The following is a 22,588-nucleotide window of genomic DNA, read 5'->3' on the forward strand; positions in this document are numbered from 1 at the left end:
TTCTCCCCTATCTCTCCTTCTACCTTTCTCTGTTTCACTCACTTTCTGGCTTTTCTTTCTCTTTCTTTCCCTCATTTTATCCTTTCTCTCTCTCATTTCTTCATTTTTTCTGTTTTTTTTTCTGCATGATTTGCTTTTGACGTGAAGGATGTAATGTGAGAAAGTGTTTTCGGGTGTGTGTATGTTTTTTTTTTCAGGTGTGTGTACGTTGAATGATGGCCAGCCTAGTTTAATTTTCACTCTTTATTCGATATATAATACAGGGGGCATTTGAACGGTTTTGAAAGGGGGGCTGATCATGCAAAAATCACAATCAGATGGTATTTTTTGCGTTTTGTATATACGGCTTTGGAAAAGAAAAAAAGGGGCTGAAGCCCCCGCTCCGCTGCCCTTGTGTTATTTTTAATGTGTTATCTTAACAAAATTTATGTTGGCCCCAATTCAAAAGCATTGCTTATTAGGGATAAAAACCTTTCACTTATATGTATTGTATTACCTTGTATAAATATTTCATTTGTATTACATAGACCTGAAAGTTTGCTATTTGCCGATCTCCCCTCTCATTTTGTTCACTTTTCCGCCTTTTGTTTTTTTTTTTCTTCTTGATGTCTTTATCCCTCTGTTAGTTTCGTTTTTTTTTGTGCTTTGAATTCTCGTTTTTCTCTTTGGCTTGTTACTAAAGGCCCTGTAAGTTGCCCGTGAGTTTTGGGTAAGGAGGCTGTCGTTTGACCTTTTCTTTCTCCAGATTTCTTTTCTTTCTCAATCTCCGTTTCCCACTCTTTTGCTTCTTTTGTTTCCATCTCTCCACTTCCTTTCCTTTCCTCTCTCCTCCCATTTTCCCTTCTCTTTCTCAATCTTTTCCTTTTTTCTTGTATTCCCTTCCTTTCCTTCTTTTTCCTCTCTCTCTTTCAAATAAAAGAAACCCTTCAGCTCATTAGAAGTACATGAATATAATAGCGCTCATCAATCTCCCCAGACTATAACGCGCGCTAATCTTTTCCATTAAGTAGATAAGGTGTCACGCGCGTAAAACATTCCCCATAGACTTGTGTGTTAAAATGGCACTTTTGAAAAATTCATAAATGTGAAATTAGAGGGTGGAATGTTTACTACCACTGGATAGGATATATATCTGGTATTCCATATCTGACCAGGAAAGGGTAGCGTAGCCAGCTCATTTTCAAAATAAATTGCCATTTATGAAGATAACTATGAATGGATCAAATTCATCGACTCAAACAGTAAAATAGCCCTAATTAGTCCGCCAGTCAAAAAAATAGTTCCAAGTCACTTTTTTATCTTCCCAGTTTGGGCGAAGGAAGTTCAGTAGTTACCATTTCTAGAATCAGTGTTAGATTTTGAATCATATTCATACAGTTTTGTCAATCAGCAACATCAAATTGAAAAAAATTCGAATGGGTTGGGTCGAACGAATATCTTGAGCCCTCCTGATGTAATTAGGCTCATGGCACCATAAGTATGTAGTTTCAACGTCGATCTATTTGTTGAATTAGAACTTTGCATAATATGATGGCGCTCTTTAAAATTCTGAAAAGAAGTTTAGAAATGGATGAGAATCGGAATTTGGGTAGACAAAGCAGGACATGATTATACTAGAATCACTAGTTTAATTTTGAGACAAATCTCAAATCAAACACAGGACTCGCTGATCAAAAAGAAATTGAAAAAAAATAATATCATACTCATTCCACAGAAATATTTATTTTGTAGAGTAATTTACGCTGAAAAATCACAAGTACATCTCTGCACATTTACATATCTTTCAAAGTGAAATCTAACAATATCATCTGATTATTACAACATTGTAGAAGAGTATATTCATATAAATCACCAATCCAATACCTTGTACCATGATGTACTTAAGAGTTAATTTGATCTCAAGGTGGATGGTACCATGATATACAACAAACATTTGGATTGATATCAATGGTAAGTCTCTAGAAAAAAAACATTTACTAGAGGCTTAAATGGACCTAAGAAATGACTTAATGTTAAAGGACACTTGGTATTGACAATATTTGTTTACCCTACTGCCAAGGGACCTATGGCTTTATATCCTCTCAAAGCAAATGTAGTGAGGACCTTTATCTTACCACATGACAGAGCATAAATTGGTTTGGAATGTACCTTCACTTTGTGGTACATATGGGTAGTGTCACAAGGGAGGTACTCCCCCATCTGCTCCAGCCGGTACCACTGACTACTGAGTTTTTTTAAATAATGACATGAATTGCCCAATTAAACTTTATTGAAAACTTGTTTGGTCTCATTCAAAATGGTTTGAATCCTTTTTGTATCTACCAGTATATTAAACCACCATTCAGTCCCATTGCCTCTTAGCCGTACTACCAGTTTGCTTATGACAATTTTACTCAATGATCATTTAATCTATTACCCATTTCATCCAAAATCATTTTGTGTATTGGATTAGATGAACTAGTATTAGACCAAATGGCCATTACATAAATCGAGGGAATAAAAAGAGCAAGGCAGTAATTCAACAATTTCATCAATTGATAAAATGATAACTAGCACAAGTACCATTCCAAGTGAATATATGACATAATGGTAATTAGACTGAAAGGTGATTAAACCAGGAAAGTGGTCTAACATCCTCCTTTACTGATTAATCCAAAGAGATGATTAACAACAAAGGGTTTTAAACCAAAGTAATATTAGATAATCTGAGAATCAGACTAATTGGTACTAGACCAACAGGGTATGGATTTAGAAATGTAACTTTCTAAGTGATTTTAAACTACATTACCTCACTTGGCATACAAAATATATACAAAATGCTGAATAAGCACAAAGATAAACACTTTCTACCACTCTGTCACATAAAGAAATTTAGCCACTTGTTAATTGCATAAATATTTAGTCACATTCAATGCCTTTTCCTATGCCTTGTTGTGTTAAAATATGAATAGCAGTATGTTACAATCTACCACATGTTATGTGTTGTTTATAGAGACACTCTGATCTAGCAACATTATACTGCATATGACATGAGTATTTAGATTTTATCAAAGGTAAAGCTACTTGAATATCATTTCATCAACAAAGTTTGTAATGTGGTCGAACAGAGACAATAATTATCTTTAGAGGCACTATTACATATACAATAAGATCAAAACTAAGAGATGCTTTTGGAGCTCCTGATTCAAAATTCAAGTGACCCAATTCTACTGAAAAAAAAATCCCTTCTTCAAGGTAAAGATAAGTTCAGGTAATGAGATTGAATTGCGGTGGGAAATACCTCAAAGTGATTGGAGAATGTGCTTGTAATGCACATAAGAATGAATATATGCTGTAAGATCACCAAAATGACTTGATATTTATTGCATATTGTTGTAAATCACATGCAATGCACACAAAAAATACAATTTTGGGGGACTACATACAAATGTTCCAGCAGCTTTATTCATAAGTTAAATTTAAGGGCATCTGAAGATCAATTATTTTGCATTTGACCATTTTACCATATGGATATCCTTCCTAAATATTTTAGGCAATACATGTAGGAAAAATTCTACCATTTCATTTTTCTCTAAACATTTTCACTTAAAAGCTATGCCATTTTGATGTTTGTGTGTGTGATGCTTGGGAGATATATTTTTTAATTCTATAAAATGTGAAATATAAGCTACATAAGATCTCTAAGAAAGATACATAGTTCTGCTCTAATACTACAATGTTCAGCAATAGTTTGATACCATTTTCATTGGTTGGAGTAGCAATAAGTTAATATTATGATAAGCATACTCTTTAGTACAGATTTCTCTCCCAAAGTCATATCTTTTAGAACAAAAGAAATCTGTTCAACTTCAGCAAAATTTCAATAAGGATACTAAACAACATACAGTTTGCACAATCTCGTCTGGAAAAGTGCTTGAATTTAGGCCATTATTTGACTGAGAGAAATAAACTCATGCAGACTTAACAATGTATTTCTTGCATCCTGTAACTATTTCTTTAGCACCAAGTACGTGCAATGAATCTCAGTAATATTTTCCAAAGTTCAGAATTGTCCAGACAAATTTCCTCACTTATTCTACTAAACATAAATTATACACTTCCAGCATAATATGATTTTTGTCAAAGTTGCAGGCTAACTCATTTCTTTATTACCTTATCATGTCATGACTTGTATGGAGTAATGTAATGAGATTTCCCATGAATATACAAACAATGTATTTTGAACTTGAGTTTTTTTTACCAAATGTTTGCCTCTTATCCCACTTACTCTATACACCTTCCTATTAACAGAGCATTATAACTGAACATTGTTATACCATGTGTGGATAAGCCATAAGAGATGTGTACATCCAGCAGATGATACGCATATTTTACAGCTATATCCTACATGTTTAAATAGAATAAAAGTATTCTTCATTCATATGTTACATCAATTAGATTGAATACTACTAAACTAATGTGACACTTATCCATTTATATTTAGGCAAAAAAGGTATATGCTAGTATATATTTGAACAAAGATTCAATGTCTTTCTTGCTCAAGCATAAGATGATGTTTGAAGATGTAGCCTTCCAATTAAAGTTTTGTATGAGGAAAATTGCAAGGCATGACTGAATTTCTTCATGTGACAGTTTGTTTGTTCACTAATTGGTCTATATGTTGATAACTCTACTCAGCTTTTGTACTCTGTTCAGAAGAATATCACCCTGCTTGATGGTAGCCTAAAACATACAAAATCAAAATGAGAAATAAAGAAAAGAAGCATAAGACACAATCACTTTCTATCAAATACTACAAGGATTTAGATTCATCAGGTTGCTTGTTTCAAACAATGTCACTAATTGCTGTTTCTTCCACTGAGATAGGATGAATGTTTGGCTCATCAAATTCGAGTGAAGCTTGATAATGACCAAACAAAAAATGAACTTTTCTAGGTACGAAAATAAAACATATGGTTGATAAACGACTAATGTATAATAATACATAGCATTAATCAGGCATCGATTATCTAGTTGCCTAATCAATGGCGCACTATATATTACCCCGGCTTTAGCTCCAGCGGCTAAAGGCGCTTGGTGCATTCAAGGGATAAATTCAGCAGGGTACCTGTTCCACCTCACCTGGATTGAGTGCAGCACAATGTGGGTTAATTTCTTGCTGGAGAAAAATATGCCATGGCTAGGAATCACACCCACGTCCCTCTGATTGAAAGACAAGAGTCGTAATCACTAGACCATGATGCCCCACGTATTACATTCACAGAGATAATTTATTTTGCCAATGGAGCAGATAATTCATTTTAAAAGGAAAAATCACATCATCTCTGGTTCTGAATTGCCAAATTATGAAAACCAATCTATTTTCAATGCATTTTTTATGGAAAAGGAACAATGAACTTCACTTTTAAGTGAAGTAAAGTGGTTATCTATCGGTAAGCAAAATTCCATATCAGTGTGAAGCCAGGTTTAACTCTATACTAAACAAGAATTTTAAACCACAATCCTTAAGCTTAACAACTTAGCATTTAACGCTGCAGTAATAGAAAGTAGCAATATGCAGCAAAATACAGTATACTACGTATCAAAATATTTGGTTGCAATAACACTTTTGCATATGGGCACCATCGGAAATGCAGGGCCTTTGTCTCGCTTCAACTACGAAGGCAAGACAAAAATCATGACAATACACAAAAAGTCATTAAAATCTATGCCGTACTGAGACTTTTTCTTCTGATTTCAAAGATACAGTATTTCTTTTGTTTTCATTTCAGAAATCAAATAATTTGTACTTGGTGAATGGGTAGGTAACATGAAGTGTGGGTCTAAGCTCACACAAGGTTAACTAAACACATAATATGAAAGCGTATATACAAAAAAATGGGGTATACTTTTGGTCATTTACCTGATACTGGTAATTTTTGCTGTCTGGTCGATTTGTCTCAACAATACCACCAACTTTGTCAATTTTGCAATGAAGCCTTCCAGCTGCTATAAATCTAGAGAGTTCTCTGTGAAAATAACAGTAGTATGAAAACTGCTGAATGAAATTAGATAACATATACATCAACAGAGACATCCATAATGACACTTTGAAGATAAGTATTGAGAGAATGGTTGCTTTAATGATAAATCTGTATCATGAAAAGCTTTCTTCTTTTAAACAAGTGGAACGCCTCTGGCAGTCTCGCCTGCATTACGCGATTTAATATAGCAGCAGTGCTAACTTTGAAAACTACTCTGAAATAATCATTCACAAAAACACCATTCATATAATGACATAATACTTGATTACTCTTATGTCCAAGTTTTATAAACTAGATCCATAAACTTTCAGAGTTAGGATGGTAATTTAACAAATACATGTACCCCCAAAGTTCATTGACCTTAAATGACCATTGACCATGGTCATTTGACCTGAAACTCGCACATGATATTCAGTGGTAATTGATTAACCTAATGTCCAAGTTTCATGAACTAGATCCATAAATTTTCAAAGTTATGATAGTAATTCGACAAATACCCCCAACTTGACAAAAGTTTATTGACCCTTAATGACCTTTGACCTTGGTCATGTGACCTGAAACTAAAGCAGGATGTTCACTAATACTTAATTAACCTTATGCCCAAGTTTCATGAACTAGGTCCATATACTTTCTAAGTTATGATGTCATTTCAAAAACTTAACCTTAGGTTAAGATTTGATATTGACGCCTCCGCCGCCATCGCTGTCGGAAAAGCGGCGCCTATAGTCTCGCTCTGCTATGCAGGCGAGACAAAAATTGTATCTTTTATCGTGGGTGACATTCATACTCATTTTTGTTGTGATTAGGCAACAACAGCCAAGACTTTAAGGGGCCAAATAAACTCCCCTCTCTCCCCTCCCCAGGCTATGCAATTTCACATAACCCAGGATATACAGGGTTTATTGGAGTTTTTTCTTTCATACCACATGCTATTATGTATCATTTCACAAAATAAGTGACAAAAAATAATGATGACTTGCTAACTGATACTTTGTGAGCATACCTAATTCAAGGCTCGACATTAGCGGTGGCCCGGTGGCCCGGGGCCACCAAAAATTCATCTCGGGCAACCATTATTGAAAAATGTTAAGTTTTGGTGGCCCGAATCGGGCAACCAATAATTTTCAAAGTAGCGCAATTTTTCTCCCGATTTTGCATGCATTTATCAACTTTCTACAGTTCAAATTGCAAGTCAATTCGTCATGCGCCTTTTTTGTTAATCTACACACAAATACACACACACAAAGATTGCAGTCATGACAGTATGTAGACCTACCGCTAGCATACAGTGAAATCACTGCAGCTGGCTGTGCGCTAGCAGACTATTCAGACTCAGGGAGCTGCGATGCGAAATGTTACTGCTAAGAAATCTTCCCCAGAACTTTGAAAATCTACGTCAAAGTCACATTTTACACCAATGAAATGCCCTTCTACAGTCCATATTACTGAAACCTGATAATTTGCAAGCATTAAAAGGAGGAATTATGACCTCTCTTTTGACTCAAAAAGACCGATTTCCAAATGCATTAATACACATAAAACACATAGGTGAGTACATCACAGTCCCACATGTGCATTTGTATGTATGTTGATATTTCTTTCTTGTTTATAAATGACCTCTTAAACCACTCCTAAGGAAGTAAATACTTTGGGAAGGCATTTTATTGATATGAAATGTGATTTTTCCATCATTTTGTCAAATATAGGGAAGGAATTTTCTCACTTTTTTTCCAGATAACTTTTGCCGTTTTCTTATTTTTTTCTGTCATTTTTTTTTACAGTGATTAAACCATTTATACCCCTTCCCATTGAATATGCCTGATTAAAGAACATGTTTCTACTGAATAATAATAATAATAATAATTTTCCCATTTTTTTTTAATAATTTTGTCTTATTAATTTTTCTTACATTTTCTTTTGTCTTTTTTTCAATTTTTTTTCCTGTTCTTTGTTTTTTCTTACTTCATTTTTTATTTGTCTTATTTCACTTATTCATTTTTACAATTTTTGTTTCTTTTTTCAATATACTATTCTAAAAATTATTTTTGTTTATTTCCCCCTTTTATACATTGTTCTAATTCTGCAGCATATTTTCTGTGATTTTCTCCTGCTATAATATGCTGGAAAATAAACTGGATTTGGGGCCTGCATAATCTAGGTTTTACGATCAAAAAGGAAGAAAGGAAAAATCATTGTTTTGTAAATCAATCTGAGTTTGCTATATGCACTATTTATTTACTTTACCATTATGAGTGTGTGTCTACATTGTATATGGAGATTAAAAGTCCACACAACCTGGGAACAATACAATTCTTTTAATCATTTCATATTCACAATGATAGAACAATTTATATATTACCACAAAATAAGCAAAGTAAAATAACAGCAAGCACGATTTACGTACAAGATGTACAAAGAATAGTGGTACATGGTAGTGACTGCAGAATATTTCAGTTTGTTTTATTCATTTTTAATTAATGTTTTTCTTTATATTTTTCGGGCCACCAAACTTTACTAATGGGCCACCAAAAAAAATTATTTAAAGGTTTTGGTGGCCCGAATGGGCCACCACCAAAAAAAGTTAATGTGGAGCCTTGCCTAATTGTTGATTTCTCAAGATAAAGCTGTCATTGCATTAGAGGACAGATTTTAATTGGATAACACAAGTAATCACAGGCTTTGCAAAACATCAGAGAAATTGGTACATCATGCACTATGTGCCATGCAAGAACAGTAGAACATTATTTGAATTGATAGCAACACTTCTGAAGAAGTTTCAATAAAGAACTCTCTTTCTCAAAAAAAAATCTATACTTCTATTAACATCACTGTACTAAATTCCATGTAAAAATCTTGATGGTCACAGATTACTTACTGGTCAATGAAATCCACACTGACCCCAAATGTGTCAGCCATGTACTGCAGGGTCAAGCTACGATAAGACTCCAATAACTGTGTGTAGGCAAGAATCCTCATCTCTCTTACATAGTATCGATAGTGGGGAGCAATCAGCCTATCTGTCTTCATTTCCTGTTCCACATTTGCTAATAACAATTGGAAAGAAGAAAATACATAATAAGTACAATAGGCCTACACTTCAATATTTGATTTCATCTGATATTTTGAAGGAAATTGAGCACAAATTTCAAAATCACTCTTTAATAATGGTAAAATTATCATTTTTGCATGTTTTGAATGTGTTCTAAAGTCCTTGGGTGGGGCCCGTGGGGGTAGGGGGCTATATCTACAACAGTTGTAATTATACTGGTTGGTAATGTTTGGGAAAAGTGGAGAACTCAATGTATAAAACCCACCAACTAAATATATGTTTAAATAAAAAAAAGGATTTAATAGGGGAAGTGGGAAAATTACGCAGTATGCTAGAGGGGTTTTTTATGCAAGCAAATTGTGTTACAACAAACAACCTAGCTACAACACTGATTTTCCATTTAATGCAATTTATCTTTGGTTAAAATTTTTTAAAAAAGGTGTGAATGATGACATTCAATAAATCATTCCTATCTGTTACAATATGATTTCTACCTTGATTTCATCTCAGTTCATAGCAAATTTTGGATATTCAATCAGAACATTTCAATGTGCCTCTGTATACCTTCTGTAATCTTCCTTCATCCATACTAACATTTTGAAGATAATTTTTGAAATCTCTCAAATAATTATAAAATATTCTTTGGAATATCAATATGCTATAATTCTTCATTTCAACACATTTTTAAACATATTCCTACATTGATACCCGAGTATGAAGCTCTTTAGCAATGATTAAATATGCTTGAATACATTTTTAAAACTTTGCTCTACAAAGAATCTGCAAATATGCACCTTGTAACCCAGCTATTGACATCATTCAAAAATAAAGGGAAACTAGTAAGAGATGGGCTTTTAAAAATGAATTTCAAATAACATATTAAGTGACACATAAATGCACACTAGACATTATACTTTCATCTTGACAGAGGTTTGTATCTTACCTAGAGTCTGAAAGAATTCCCCATACCGACACTCGTACAAAGAGAAGAGGAATGTACGGAGTTTGGGCAAGCTGTGAAGAACTTCTAGAATCTCTGACCCTTTTACAACCTGTAAACAAATGAAAATTGCACAAAAGAATTATTCATTCAAGAAAGCACAAATATTCAGTGACTTCTAAAAATGGTCATTATGATCTAACATTACATACCGGTAACACAATCTGTTTCATGAAAACATACTCTAAATTTTGACGGATAAAATTACAAAGAACTCCAGATTACTTGTGCAGAATGAATCTCATAAGACTGTGAAGCAAAATCATAACCAAAAATAAGATTATTACTTGCCTTGAAGAGACTAAGCAATCTATTTTATTCCTAAATATAATCTTCAATACTAATGCAGAAAAAAGGTGAATTACAACAAGTCTCAAGTCAAGTTCTTTGTACAGTCATGATCTCCATGTATCAAATGCCACTAGGGTCAGTAATGTGGTCTGCAAACTGGCTGCTCTCAGGTACGGTGAGAGGATGTAGCTCAAATATTTGTCATATTTCAAGATAGTTAAATGACTTCTTGTTATCTGTAAAGTTCTGGTATTGTTGATTATATACTAGGAAGAGATACGGTACAACTCTCATTCTGTCTGAAGCACATAATTGTAATTTTGATGTGGATTCGGAATGACATAACTGACTTCTCTAATCAGGGACTGCCTGAAATCATGAATCATGGCAATGCACACAATGAGCTCACTAACATTGAAGACTGCATCACTGACATAATTTCTTGACCAGCTTATATTTGGCAAAACTTTCAATTAATCCATGTAAAGCAGATTAACTCAAATGTAAAATAGGCTACAGCAATCAAATATTGTCAATAAAGGGAATAATTTTCCTGTTCCTGATATCACATCGCAAATTGCTCCACATTATTTAACGACTGCAACCTAAAGTCTTTTGTGTAGCAGATTTTTACATAGGACTGTACAGATCTTAACTCAAAAGCTTATGCTTATGACCAAAAAACCTAATCAAATTTGGAAAGCAAAATTATTCCCTGCAATAGAATGATAAAACAAATTTAAAAAAAAAACTCACCTTAGTTCTAAGTTCTGTCCTCTCTAATGCTATCATAGATACAATGACTGTGTATTTGACAAACTGTTTGTAGTCCATTAGCTCATAGGAGGTGAACGTTGAGACAGTATCAAGAAAAAAGTTAGCAGCTGTCTTGAACTCCCTGATAGACATATTGTAGACACCTTGATAGACTTTGAGACGATTTCTTCTATCCCAGTCTCCACCCTCATCAATCATGCTAATATAAATTAGAATTATTAAAAACATACAAATGGTCAGTTTTAACAGTTCAGTTACTAAAGGAAACTTGATCTACCATGACAGTTGAGTTACCAGTACACTTCCATACAGTATTAAAGTCAATATTGCATTGGTTTCATTTCATCTCATCATTATTTCACCCTATTCAATTATGAAATCATAAGATACACTCTTTTTTTCTAGTATATGTCCTGCCTCAAATGAGTTTGGACTTGATTACACTACTACGACTTTCAATCTTTTTTTATTAAAAGCTTAGGTGATAACATTCAGTTGTGTGATAACAGTTTCTTTACAATCCACTTAAGCAGGTTTATCATTCGATATTATAGACACATCATTGGGAAATTTCCTCACCTAAAATTTTCACACATTAATTTCAAATTTTTAATCAATTAATGATGACTGTAGTAATCATTATCACAGCAATACCTTTAAGGATTCATGAATGTACCTTGGTATATGTACAGTAGCTTCAGAGTAAATTTGCCTTGTTCATATTTGGGGGAGGAAGAATTTATCTATCTGAACTCACCTCTTGGCCTTGTCTATATTCCTTGTGATAACATCATTATCATTCCAGAAAAGTCCAACACGGATGAGATGAAAGATAATATCAAGACGGTGTCCTAAAGCAACTGTTTTATCAAATGCCTTCCTGAATACAGTCATGCAAGATTCCTAGAAGAAAAAGTTATACTAGTTTTGATATGTCCACTTGTACTCGCTATACTGGTTACAGATGTAAATTTTATTGTATTTAGAGAGCTGTAATGTTTAGATAGCCACCCAGAGATTTATTTGTATTGAGTAAATTAAATTTACTGCTAATTATTTAACATTGCTGTATTGGAAAGTGAAGACTTGCAACATGCTCCTGCTTTCTATTTCTTTGATATTGGATTCAAACAACTATTATGCTAAATACTTGTATTACAGATAAACATTTAATCGTTAAGAACGTAAAATCTATGTTTTTTAATTCTTTTATTGTGTTAAAAATTTTTGAGATCAGAAAACTGGTTCAAAAATTAGGAGCATCCGTGCAATCTGACTCAGTCCAAGTTATATTAACAATGTACTTAATATGACTGTATAAGCATTAACTAAAAATATCACTGAAGGTGATTAATACTAGAACTGAGTCATCCTGTTTTTTTTTTCATTGACCGGTGCCTGCCCTGTATTTTTGGACGGAGCCCGGTGTTGGACCGCTGAAATAATGTATATGTATTTCATTATTTTAGCAGCGCAACGGTCTGAAAAAAATTTGCACTGGTGACCATCATCGAAAGCAGGCCCGATGAACCACCAGGTTCAACTTAGGCCTAAAGATAAATTTATACCTCTACCCCATAGACACACTATTTCCAACTCATTTGGAAAATGGGTATTGCATGTCTTTACCACAAGACCAATATTTGTGCAGTGTTTGAATACGCAATGAGTTGTGCTGGGTTTGGGCAATACCATGCTATTACCATGGAAACATTTCTGACCCATGCAAAAAAATTATCCTTGCACATTTTTTTCTCAAGACCAATGTGTGTGCCAAATTACAAGAGAATTGTTAAATACTGAGGAAGAAGCTTGATCCAAAACATTTGTAATGGACAAATCACCCCACCAGTCGCTGATTCCTATATACCCCATTGAAACTTTATTTGGCATGGGTATAATGACAAACCATTTCTATAGCAAAAGAGCTTGAAAGGAATAAAAAATAACTTGTGTATTTATATCTTTAATCAAGCTCTAATTAATGCATTTTCATGAACATTTACTTTAAAAAACAAGTTAAGATGTAAATTAATCCACAAGAATTTTCTCTGGATTTTCTGTAATGATAATCCTACAAAATACTGAGCACAACACTACATTCTACAGGGTTATTTGTAAATCAATTAACCATATCATTCCTTACAATGAAAACTCTAGTTCTCATACTACCAAACACTCTACCTACCTTATCTCCTATCCGACAGAAGAATTCTGCTTTTGCTAAAAGAGCATCCCGGACTTCAGTTTCTCCGAGATTCTGTTCAGCATCTTCCAGTGTTTCATCTAATTTCTTCATTTCTGTCTGATTTTTCTCCTTCATCGTTTTCAAGAGAGAAGCATCTACTTTCCAGCCAAGTTCTTTGCATACATCTTCATAAAATGGAGCCATACCTTCATTTAGGTAAAAATGAAATGAACAATCAAATTTTGATTAATACTAGACTGTCTCACTGTATATCAAGGATTTTCTGCACAAGTCATAATACCTAAATGCCTGACAACCAACCATTTATAAAAGGAAAAACATCAGTGCATGATCAGCTACAAACAAATGGGTGAAATAAGCTAAACTATGTCATCCTACCCTATATAATGTTGTAAAGGCATTGATTATTTTGGGGCTTCATTAACCCTAATCTAATAGTATACTGAACTGGGAAAAGTTTATGATTTAAATTTAATGCAAAATAAATAGGGGTTCAGGTTTGTTTTAGACAATCCAAAAGCAATTAAATATGGCATACACGATGTCAACAAACCTGTTCCTGCCCTCTGTGTTTGTTTGGCGAAATCTGACTAACAATTCAAACAAAGACGGCAAGATTGAAGCCAAAATAATGCAGTTTCCGATGCTCTATGTGGCTGAAATTCATGTTAATGATCGATTAATTCAGATTATTTGGGGAAAATATACAACCTCAGTACACTCATGGAGGTAAATAGTCATAATATCTCGCTGCTTATTTGGTATTTATTAGACGTAACAGCTTCTGATCTTTGCTGTTTTTGCTCTAAAAATCCACAGACCAGCTTGACCCAGGAAAAACCACTCCAACTCGCCGGTCTCCGAATACCAGCCCAGCCCGGGTCCCAGCATTATAGATACAGTAAACATGTATTATTTAACTAAGCCTGAGTCGAATCGATTTTAAAATCGGTGTTCGATCGATGGCATCGAGGCCCGATGCAGATTTATCAAATTCGGTGCATCAAAGAAAATAAAAGAAAAAAAAAAGAAAAGAAATAATGACTTTTCATTTCGTACAAAAATCATCAAAATAGCAAAATGTCAATATCTAACTAAACTACTACTCACTTGAATTATATTCCCCAAAATGAAACAATTCATTTGTTTATGACCCGATTATTTGCCATTATTTGAAGTTTATTTTTATCAAAGTTTGTCTTACTCGCGCGTGCACGGCCGAGATAATTTATGCCTGATGATGAAATTTAATCATGAATGAAATTTCTTCATCGAGATCGCGCATGCGCACTGCATCAAAAGACCAAAATGATACTCCCGATGATACTGCTTGGATATGATTTAAAAAGAAAAAAAAACATTTCTTCCTAAGGCTAAGACCATAGAACATTATTTAATCGTAATATTTTAACTTTAATTTACATAAAATAATCATAAATATGAATTAAGAGCTCGATTTGTGAATTGGTATTTTGTTTCAATTTGTGAATTGACATCGTATAGAATTGGGCAGCGCGCTGCAGCTGAGCTGGATCTGGCTGAGAGCTGTGCCAGCGCACTTCATTCTTGAAAAATAAAATCATGTCTGGATTAATTCTCGAACATCGTGACGGTGTGACAATTGCGGAATATTACAGTAAATATAAATTTAGGGGCTCACTTTTACATGGCCATCCCGAGAAATTATGTTTTTTGTTATTTATTCAGAGCTCATTTTCATCTCCGCGGTATGGCACCGGTTGGCTAGCTATAGCACGCCGGTAGTTTCGGGGTGATAAGAGCGTGGTGCCCCGCCGCCGGTACCGGGGTACTTACGTGTGTGATTGTGACTCGATGCGACGGAGCTGAAAAAAATTACTTGATTTCTCCGCCAAACTGTCGATGCATTGATGTTCGATCGAATTTAAGCTGTCGAACACCGGTTTACAAAATAATCGATATGACTCAGGCTTATATTTAACATTAATTTAAAAGCCAGTTTGAGGGATGTGAATTCCCCGAGTTAAGCATTGCATATTTCAAGTAACTTTGGTGAAATGCAAGATATACATAATGGTTTGAGTAAAGTTATAGTTTAAGTCAATGACATTTAAGATAGTAAAGAGCCAAGGTAATTTTGATTTTAAGTATCATTAGTTGATAAGAAAGACAATGCAAATTATTAGACAAATGAGACAGAGTCAAGGTTTTTGTTTATTTAGCCACATATATTTGGCAGGTTCATTCAAGGTTCTTTGTCTGAACACAATGACAGAAAGTACATTTAGTTACAGAAAACAATATTTATCCAAGATTCAAATGTCACAATAAATTTGTGCAATACAATTTACATTTATTTATTTCATACAGGTAAATCTAATGTAACTGCATGCTTATTGTTTGTTTATGCTACACTACACATTTAGCATGCTTGATGGTGTGTTTGATGGTATACTTAATGCATGCAGCATCGTATAACAAGAATTCAGCATCACAGAGTCTTTTGTTTCTGAGTACTATTGAGTCACTTGCAGTTAACGTCACAACCGCCCTTCTTACATGTATTTTGATGATAAATATCACCCCAACTTCAAAATGGAATTAACAAGGGTAATTGTACCTAAAACAACATTTTGATATCAAATATTGATATCTTGCATTTGTAGGGTCACCTCAAACCATGAACCATGGGGGCATCACAATCTGTTACCCAAGCAAAATGATGGCTAATACATGTACTAGGGTCATATGGACTAGTGTATAAGTAAAATTTTCACTGCACTAATCTCTTCTTCACTTTTGTTTTAGCTAAAAAAAAATAGAGTTTCAAATGATATTGTCTGTATCAACACGCAATAAATACATCTTTGGCAAGTACAATGTAGTCCCATACATGCATTTGTGTGGGTAATACTATGTTTTTAATGTAAGTTTGACTTTGAGTAGGGAAGAATTATTTTTTTTAATTTGTTTTTGGATAAGACATAACTTCCTCCTTCTTTCTTTTTGTTTTTCTTATTTGACTCCTTTCTTTTTTCTTGGTTTCATTCTTCATTCTTACTTTTTTTATCCTTCCTACTTTGCTTTGCCTTGGCTCTAAGTTTTGGGTCCCTTTTTGTTTTCTTCCTTTTTTATCCTATCTTCAGTTTACACTCCTTTCCTCCCTTCTATTCATTTTTTTTCTTCCTTCCTTCTCTGTTTTCATTCCTTTTCTTATTTAGTTCCATTCTTTCTCTGTTTAAACGTTCTTATATTTCTTTACTTCTCTATTTCTTTCTTTCCTTTTTTAAAACATGTTCATTCATCCGTTGACCTGCTTTCATTCATTCTTCATGATCTTCTTCCTTTTCAAAGATTTATCATTTCCTTCCCTCAGGCTCTTATTTCTTCTGGCTTCCCTTCCTTCTTTCTTTTCTGGCTTCATATTTTTTAATAGAACTTTTTTCTCTCCAATCCTAAGAAAAGAATTTATAACCTCAATCCTTTCTTCCCTCAATCCTTTCTTCCCTTTTCCCCATGTTTTTTACTTTCTTGATTTAGACCCTTGGACTAGGTCTAAAGGAATAATCTATTTTAACTTTTGTTACTTCTTTTTTTTTCATTTCTTCTTCAAATTGTCATTGAGATACTACTAGGGTGTCTGAATCCACACTGAAAAGTATGAGCATAAAACAGTTGGCAGTAGAGCTGCCAACTTGGATTTAAAAAATACTTGCATCTGCCGATAGATATCAGGAATCGCAAAATATTTGTTTTAATCAATAAATATCATATAAATTACTTTATATTTATCAACCGAAACAAATATTTTACGAATCGTGATATTAATTGGCAAATGCAAGTATTTTTTAAATCTAAGTTGCAGCTCTGCACGCGTACTGTATCTAGGTATCAATAACAAAAGAAATAAAAATGGCGAAGTAAACAGACGGGGTAAGTGAATGCTCTTGCTCTTAACTTCTTTCAGTTTTAATACTTTTTACCCAAAAGTATGGTCAGTTCCCCCATGTCTGCGCGGTCTCCCAAGTCTGCGCACCCGCGTATCTGCGCAATTCTAGTAAAAGAATATACGCAACGAGCACGAACTTTGCACATTCAATGCATAGACAGGGATTCATAAAAAAATCCGACTCAAAATGGTGGAAAAATAATGAATTCAGGGCATTCCATGTGATGGTCTCAAAATGCAGCCTTTTGTCATCAAAATCCCCGAATCGTGAGCAAAGTGAATGAGTGCGCAGACATTTTTTTTTTCAATCTGAAAATGACTGCCCGAGGTTTTTTCCAAGAAAATCATATATTTCTTTCAAATTTTTATGAGATATTTGGCACACTAACTCATTTATGATGTAAGGAACATTATCAACTGAAAGATTTTGTGAAATAAGAAGAAATTCATGTTAAATCTTAACTCAAATTGTTAGGTGCGCAGACTTGGGGCCCATCATACTTATGTAAACAAAAACAAGTTTTATAAAAAAATGGGAGTAAACATAAAACTTGCCTAGTCTTGAGGACGCAATGATGATGATTTTTTTAAATATGTCATATATTTCTTCATCATTGACGTCTTGACACTCTCTCCATAGTGCCTTCAGCGAACGACCAAAACAAAGATGGATTCCCCCAAAAAATCCATCCTTTTAAACCGAATTAAAGAGCATTCATTTAATTTTATTAATTCTTACACCTTCCTACGCCTAATGCGTAGGAAGGTTTTAAATATTACTATCTAAAAATGTAAAAAAATGAAGATTTCTTACCTAACTGATGCCGCGTAGACCCCTCGTTCCACATGTAAACAACGGAAATACAATAGCGTCGACCCTTGAACCGCTTATGTATGACGTACTTCCGGAAAGCAATGCCGTCTTAACGAACAATTTAGAGATAAAAAATCTTATTTAACAAATATTAAAATTTATTTTGTGATCATAAATAATTTAAATATATTAAGATGAATTATTTATGATCACAAAATGAATTTTAACATTTGTTAAATAAGATTTTTTATCTCTAAATTGTTCGTTAAGACGGCATTGCTTTCCGGAAGTACGTCATACATAAGCGGTTCAAGGGTCGACGCTATTGTATTTCCGTTGTTTACATGTGGAACGAGGGGTCTACGCGGCATCAGTTAGGTAAGAAATCTTCATTTTTTTACATTTTTAGATAGTAATATTTAAAACCTTCCTACGCATTAGGCGTAGGAAGGTGTAAGAATTAATAAAATTAAATGAATGCTCTTTAATTCGGTTTAAAAGGATGGATTTTTGGGGGGAATCCATCTTTGTTTTGGTCGTTCGCTGAAGGCAATATGGAGAGAGTGTCAAGACGTCAATGATGAAGAAATATATGACATATTTAAAAAAATCATCATCATTGCATCCTCAAGACTAAAACTTGCCCATGTACACTCACACATTGTACGAGGTTAGTATGTACTAACCTCGTACAATAGACCGTGTTTGACCCTGGATTTCGAAGTAGTCGGCAAACATCGCTTCATTGCTGAAGTAATATTTGCCGAAGCTCCTTCTCGCTACGCACCGGGGCTCTTGCCGGTAAGTAGCAAGAGTTTGTTGAATATAAAATAATAATCCGATAAAAAAAAGCACATTTTGCTTACCTCGGCCTCGAAAGTGACTTCGCTTGTCTCTTCCACGGAAATACAAGGAAGCCCGTTGGTGGCGCTAATAATTTCACAACCTTGATTCAGCTCCTCGGTAATTTTATAACTGTATCTAAATTCTTTGAATGCGCAATCCTCATGATTAATTTACTAATTATGGGCACCAATTAATGAAATGCCTTCAAAAAACATAATTAATGATTATTATTGGTGATGATAACACTCATTTGCATTAATTTAAAAAGATGACTGATTAAAAAAAAATGAAAATAATATACGTGCCTGGAAAGAAACCAGCAGTACAAGCTTTAACTGGGCGTTGTGGCGTGCGCCTGTAATCCAAGCTGTGGGGAAGTTACAAATTGATGCAGAGGTTCAAGCCCCGGGTTCGAGCCCTGGTCACGTCTTTCGGATGGTGACGTTAAAGGTCGGTCCCAGACGTAAATAATCATATCTGATTGATACACGTCTGACAAAACTCAAACACACACACACACACACACACACACGTACGTCAATAATACGTATACGGTGTACCAAAGTCTATACAATGAAAAGATTGGACACTTCACGGACTTTGCGTAATGCCTTGCGTCGATATGCGTGTAAAATAGTGTAGGTGCCTATTCTTTCCCTTGTCGTGTCTTTGATATGAATATAAATCGCGCGCCCTCTTCAGGAGAAAATTGATATCAACGCTGACTGATTTCTATCTCCGTAAAATCTTCACTAAAGATCAAGAAAATATACATATTTTTAGAAAGAAACTTCAAGGAGAAGTCACGGAAGGATCTAAATGATTCGGTAAGTGTCATAGCAGGATGTGGAATGTTTATTTAAACATAATATTTTATGTGGGCAAAAGCCCACTGTATTTTCGAAGTGTAGTGGTGTGTCGCGTGCGTATGACTGATAATCCTTCACTCGCGAGACGATATGAACCCATGGGTGGCCCATGTAGGCCTACATAACTTTGGGCGAAAAACAAAAAATAAAATTGGTGATTTAGGTCTGGGTTCAACACGGGTAATCCTGGCCTCCACTGAGAGGCATGTAAAGCAAATCCAGGCGTTAGGGGAGTGATATACGTAGAGTATTAAACTTTCACTCCCCAGACGCCTCCAGGCCACTCCTAGTACCAATGAGGTCCAAACATTAACATGTATGGACCTCATAGGCGACATTACCCAAAAATATGGGTTAGACAATGCTGTTCTGATTTCCAACCCAAGACTTTGGTAAATGTACGCCTTAATACAAATTGGAGTTACGTGATATGACTTTCATTTGTTGGGGAGACATTAAAAGTATTAATTAAGTAGTTCAAATTAAAATATATTATCATTAAACTTACATTTCAGGCCCTTTTTGTTGATTTTCGGTGAGCGTTCCACACAGCTGCGACGAGTGATCAACTCCGAAGTGATACGCGAACTGGTCAGCTGATCGGTCAGGTGATCGGTAGATTATCTTTTTGTCAGACGTTCATAATTTATGTAAATCGTATCAATCTTCAGTATCTTGATTCCAAAGTATCAGTATTGCAGATAAATGTCATTATTGATTGGAATCAGTGGCGGATCGGGGGGGGGGGGGGTGGAGGGTGGGATTGAGCATTTCTGCCCGATCCCCCTATTGAGATTTGTAGTAAATATTTTGGAATTAAATACGTTGTTCATACTAGTTATGCGACCCCTCCCTTATGATGATCACAGCATTATTTGTAATGGGGATATTTCGTTCATAATTATTCTTGTCTCTTCTTTCTCCTTTTTAGCCTTTTTTTGCTTGTTAAAACCTTTTTTCCTTTTTTTTTGGGGGGGGGGCTCGCCAAATTTTACGTGGGTCAAAATTACCTTCATTTTTTTAGTGACAATCTTTTTTTCATTTGACCAGTTCTACGCGAGACAAAATTACCTTCGATCATTGTTATAGTTAAAAACTTTTTTTTATTTTTTATTTATTTATTTTTTTTTTTTGGGGGGGGGAGGTTGCCAAATATCATGCGAACGTTTGTCAGCTTTTACTGTTTTATTCGACTTATAATCAAATATTAAATGGGGCTTACCACAGTTTTTTTTAAAGTCAATTCATATAAGAATATTCCTCCTCGGGATTTGAGCTTTCTTTCATGAAATATCAATTTTTTTCATGATTACCAAAAATACTTAAAATTTTTTATCGGTGTATGCCTATAAAGCTTTAGCTCATGCGTTGCGCCTGCCATATTTTAATGCTGATCAACTTTATGCTTTTAATGAATTCCTAAAAACAATAAATTCTCAGATCATCAATTTTGTCGCAATCGAATAATTCGATTGCGTCTCTCTATCAGTTTTGAATATTCATAAAAAATATCAGCTCGTGCTTTTTGCTCATAATATTTTGATTAGTAAATTCTTCTCTTATATAATCGAGTCGGATAGATAGATAACTAGAGAGAGAGAGTTGGGGGGGGGGTCCCTCAGCTACTTGTCCTCGCTTATTTGTTATTATTTGTTATTATGCTCATGTTGTGAGAGCTTTGTGTTTTCACATTTTTTTCTTTTTCAACCTTTTTATTGTCTCGGAGCTTCCCTCTATTTCTTTACACTATATTATAATGTAGTCCTGTTTCAATCATTGGCGGCGGAAGCCCCAAATTTTAGGAGGGGACAACCTAAAAAATTTTGACAAGCAAAAAAAAAGGCTCTCAACCCAAACATTTTAGGGGGGACGTAGGAAAATAAATTGACAAGCAAAAAAAAAAGGTCAACAACAAATTTAGGGGGGAACGTCCCCGCTTCCGCCGCCTATGGTTTCAATTCTTTTTTGTTCTCATTTCAATGAAAACATCATTATTAAACTGACGTACATGTAGAAGACTTTATTACGAAATTTTGACATTGTTTTGTTTCATTTGTTTGGCTTTCTTTTTTTCTTCTCCTCATCTTCTTTTTCTTCTTACTTTTTCCCTTTCCTTATTTTCTCTTCAGTATTTCATTCAGGTATCCGCCAATTTATACAACACCAAGCATATAGAGGCGGATAATCAGTGAGGGAGCATGACGGTGTGCCGCTCTAAAAAAAGGAGGAATATTGGAAGAAAAAAAAAAGAAGAAGGGATGGGGAAAAAATAAAGAAAAAAAAAAGATGATGATGGCAATGACGATGATGAAAATTATCTTGGTGATGATGATGGTTGTGGTGACGGTTGTGGTGATGATGATGGTGATGCTAATGATAGTGGTGATGATGATGATGACGAGATGTAATTTTGTTATTTTGTCTTTGAAAAAATTAAGTAGTGCAAAGTTGAATTCATTTAAAGTTTATTATGAAAATAGCAGAAAAAAAATTGGTATGCGTTCGAGGAAAATCCATCCCCCACCAATCTTTTTCAAAGGTAAGATTTTTTTTTTTGCCCGGGGGGGCCACTTCCATTCACGAGTGGATACCATGCGCGACCATGGGGTCTCGAAAAGCACCCCAAACACGTAATTTCCATATTCTGAAAATGCACCCCTTAACAAGTATTGGCGTGTGAAACCCTACCCTTAACAAGTATTGGAAACAAAACGATACTCTTGGCAAATATTCCCTGAAATGAACCCCTAAACAAGTACAGGAATGTTTTATTGTTACGGGT

The 22,588-nt window shown here is 34.5% G+C and overlaps 1 protein-coding gene and 1 long non-coding RNA gene across 2 annotated transcripts in view; one reads left to right on the forward strand and one right to left on the reverse strand.

Moving 5' to 3' along the window:
- The first annotated feature begins 857 nt into the window (after positions 1 to 857).
- Positions 858 to 1,550, forward strand: LOC121410522. Its single transcript, XR_005969353.1, has 2 exons — positions 858 to 1,015; positions 1,479 to 1,550. It is a non-coding gene; the product is annotated as an uncharacterized LOC121410522 (long non-coding RNA).
- Positions 1,551 to 1,702: 152 nt separating this feature from the next.
- LOC121410521 (26S proteasome non-ATPase regulatory subunit 6-like) overlaps positions 1,703 to 22,588 on the reverse strand; it is a 29,504-nt gene continuing 8,618 nt past the window's right edge. Inside the window, exons 2-8 of the mRNA XM_041602671.1 lie at positions 13,329 to 13,534; positions 11,898 to 12,043; positions 11,120 to 11,339; positions 10,016 to 10,124; positions 8,899 to 9,067; positions 5,903 to 6,008; positions 1,703 to 4,722 (exon numbers count right to left, since the gene is read on the reverse strand). Coding sequence (XP_041458605.1) covers positions 4,654 to 4,722; positions 5,903 to 6,008; positions 8,899 to 9,067; positions 10,016 to 10,124; positions 11,120 to 11,339; positions 11,898 to 12,043; positions 13,329 to 13,534 — 1,025 coding nt within the window. The 3' untranslated portion in view covers positions 1,703 to 4,653. The remainder of the gene's footprint in view (positions 4,723 to 5,902; positions 6,009 to 8,898; positions 9,068 to 10,015; positions 10,125 to 11,119; positions 11,340 to 11,897; positions 12,044 to 13,328; positions 13,535 to 22,588) is intronic.

The sequence above is a fragment of the Lytechinus variegatus genome, chromosome 3, assembly GCF_018143015.1.
Source record: "Lytechinus variegatus isolate NC3 chromosome 3, Lvar_3.0, whole genome shotgun sequence".
NCBI lineage: Eukaryota > Metazoa > Echinodermata > Echinoidea > Temnopleuroida > Toxopneustidae > Lytechinus > Lytechinus variegatus.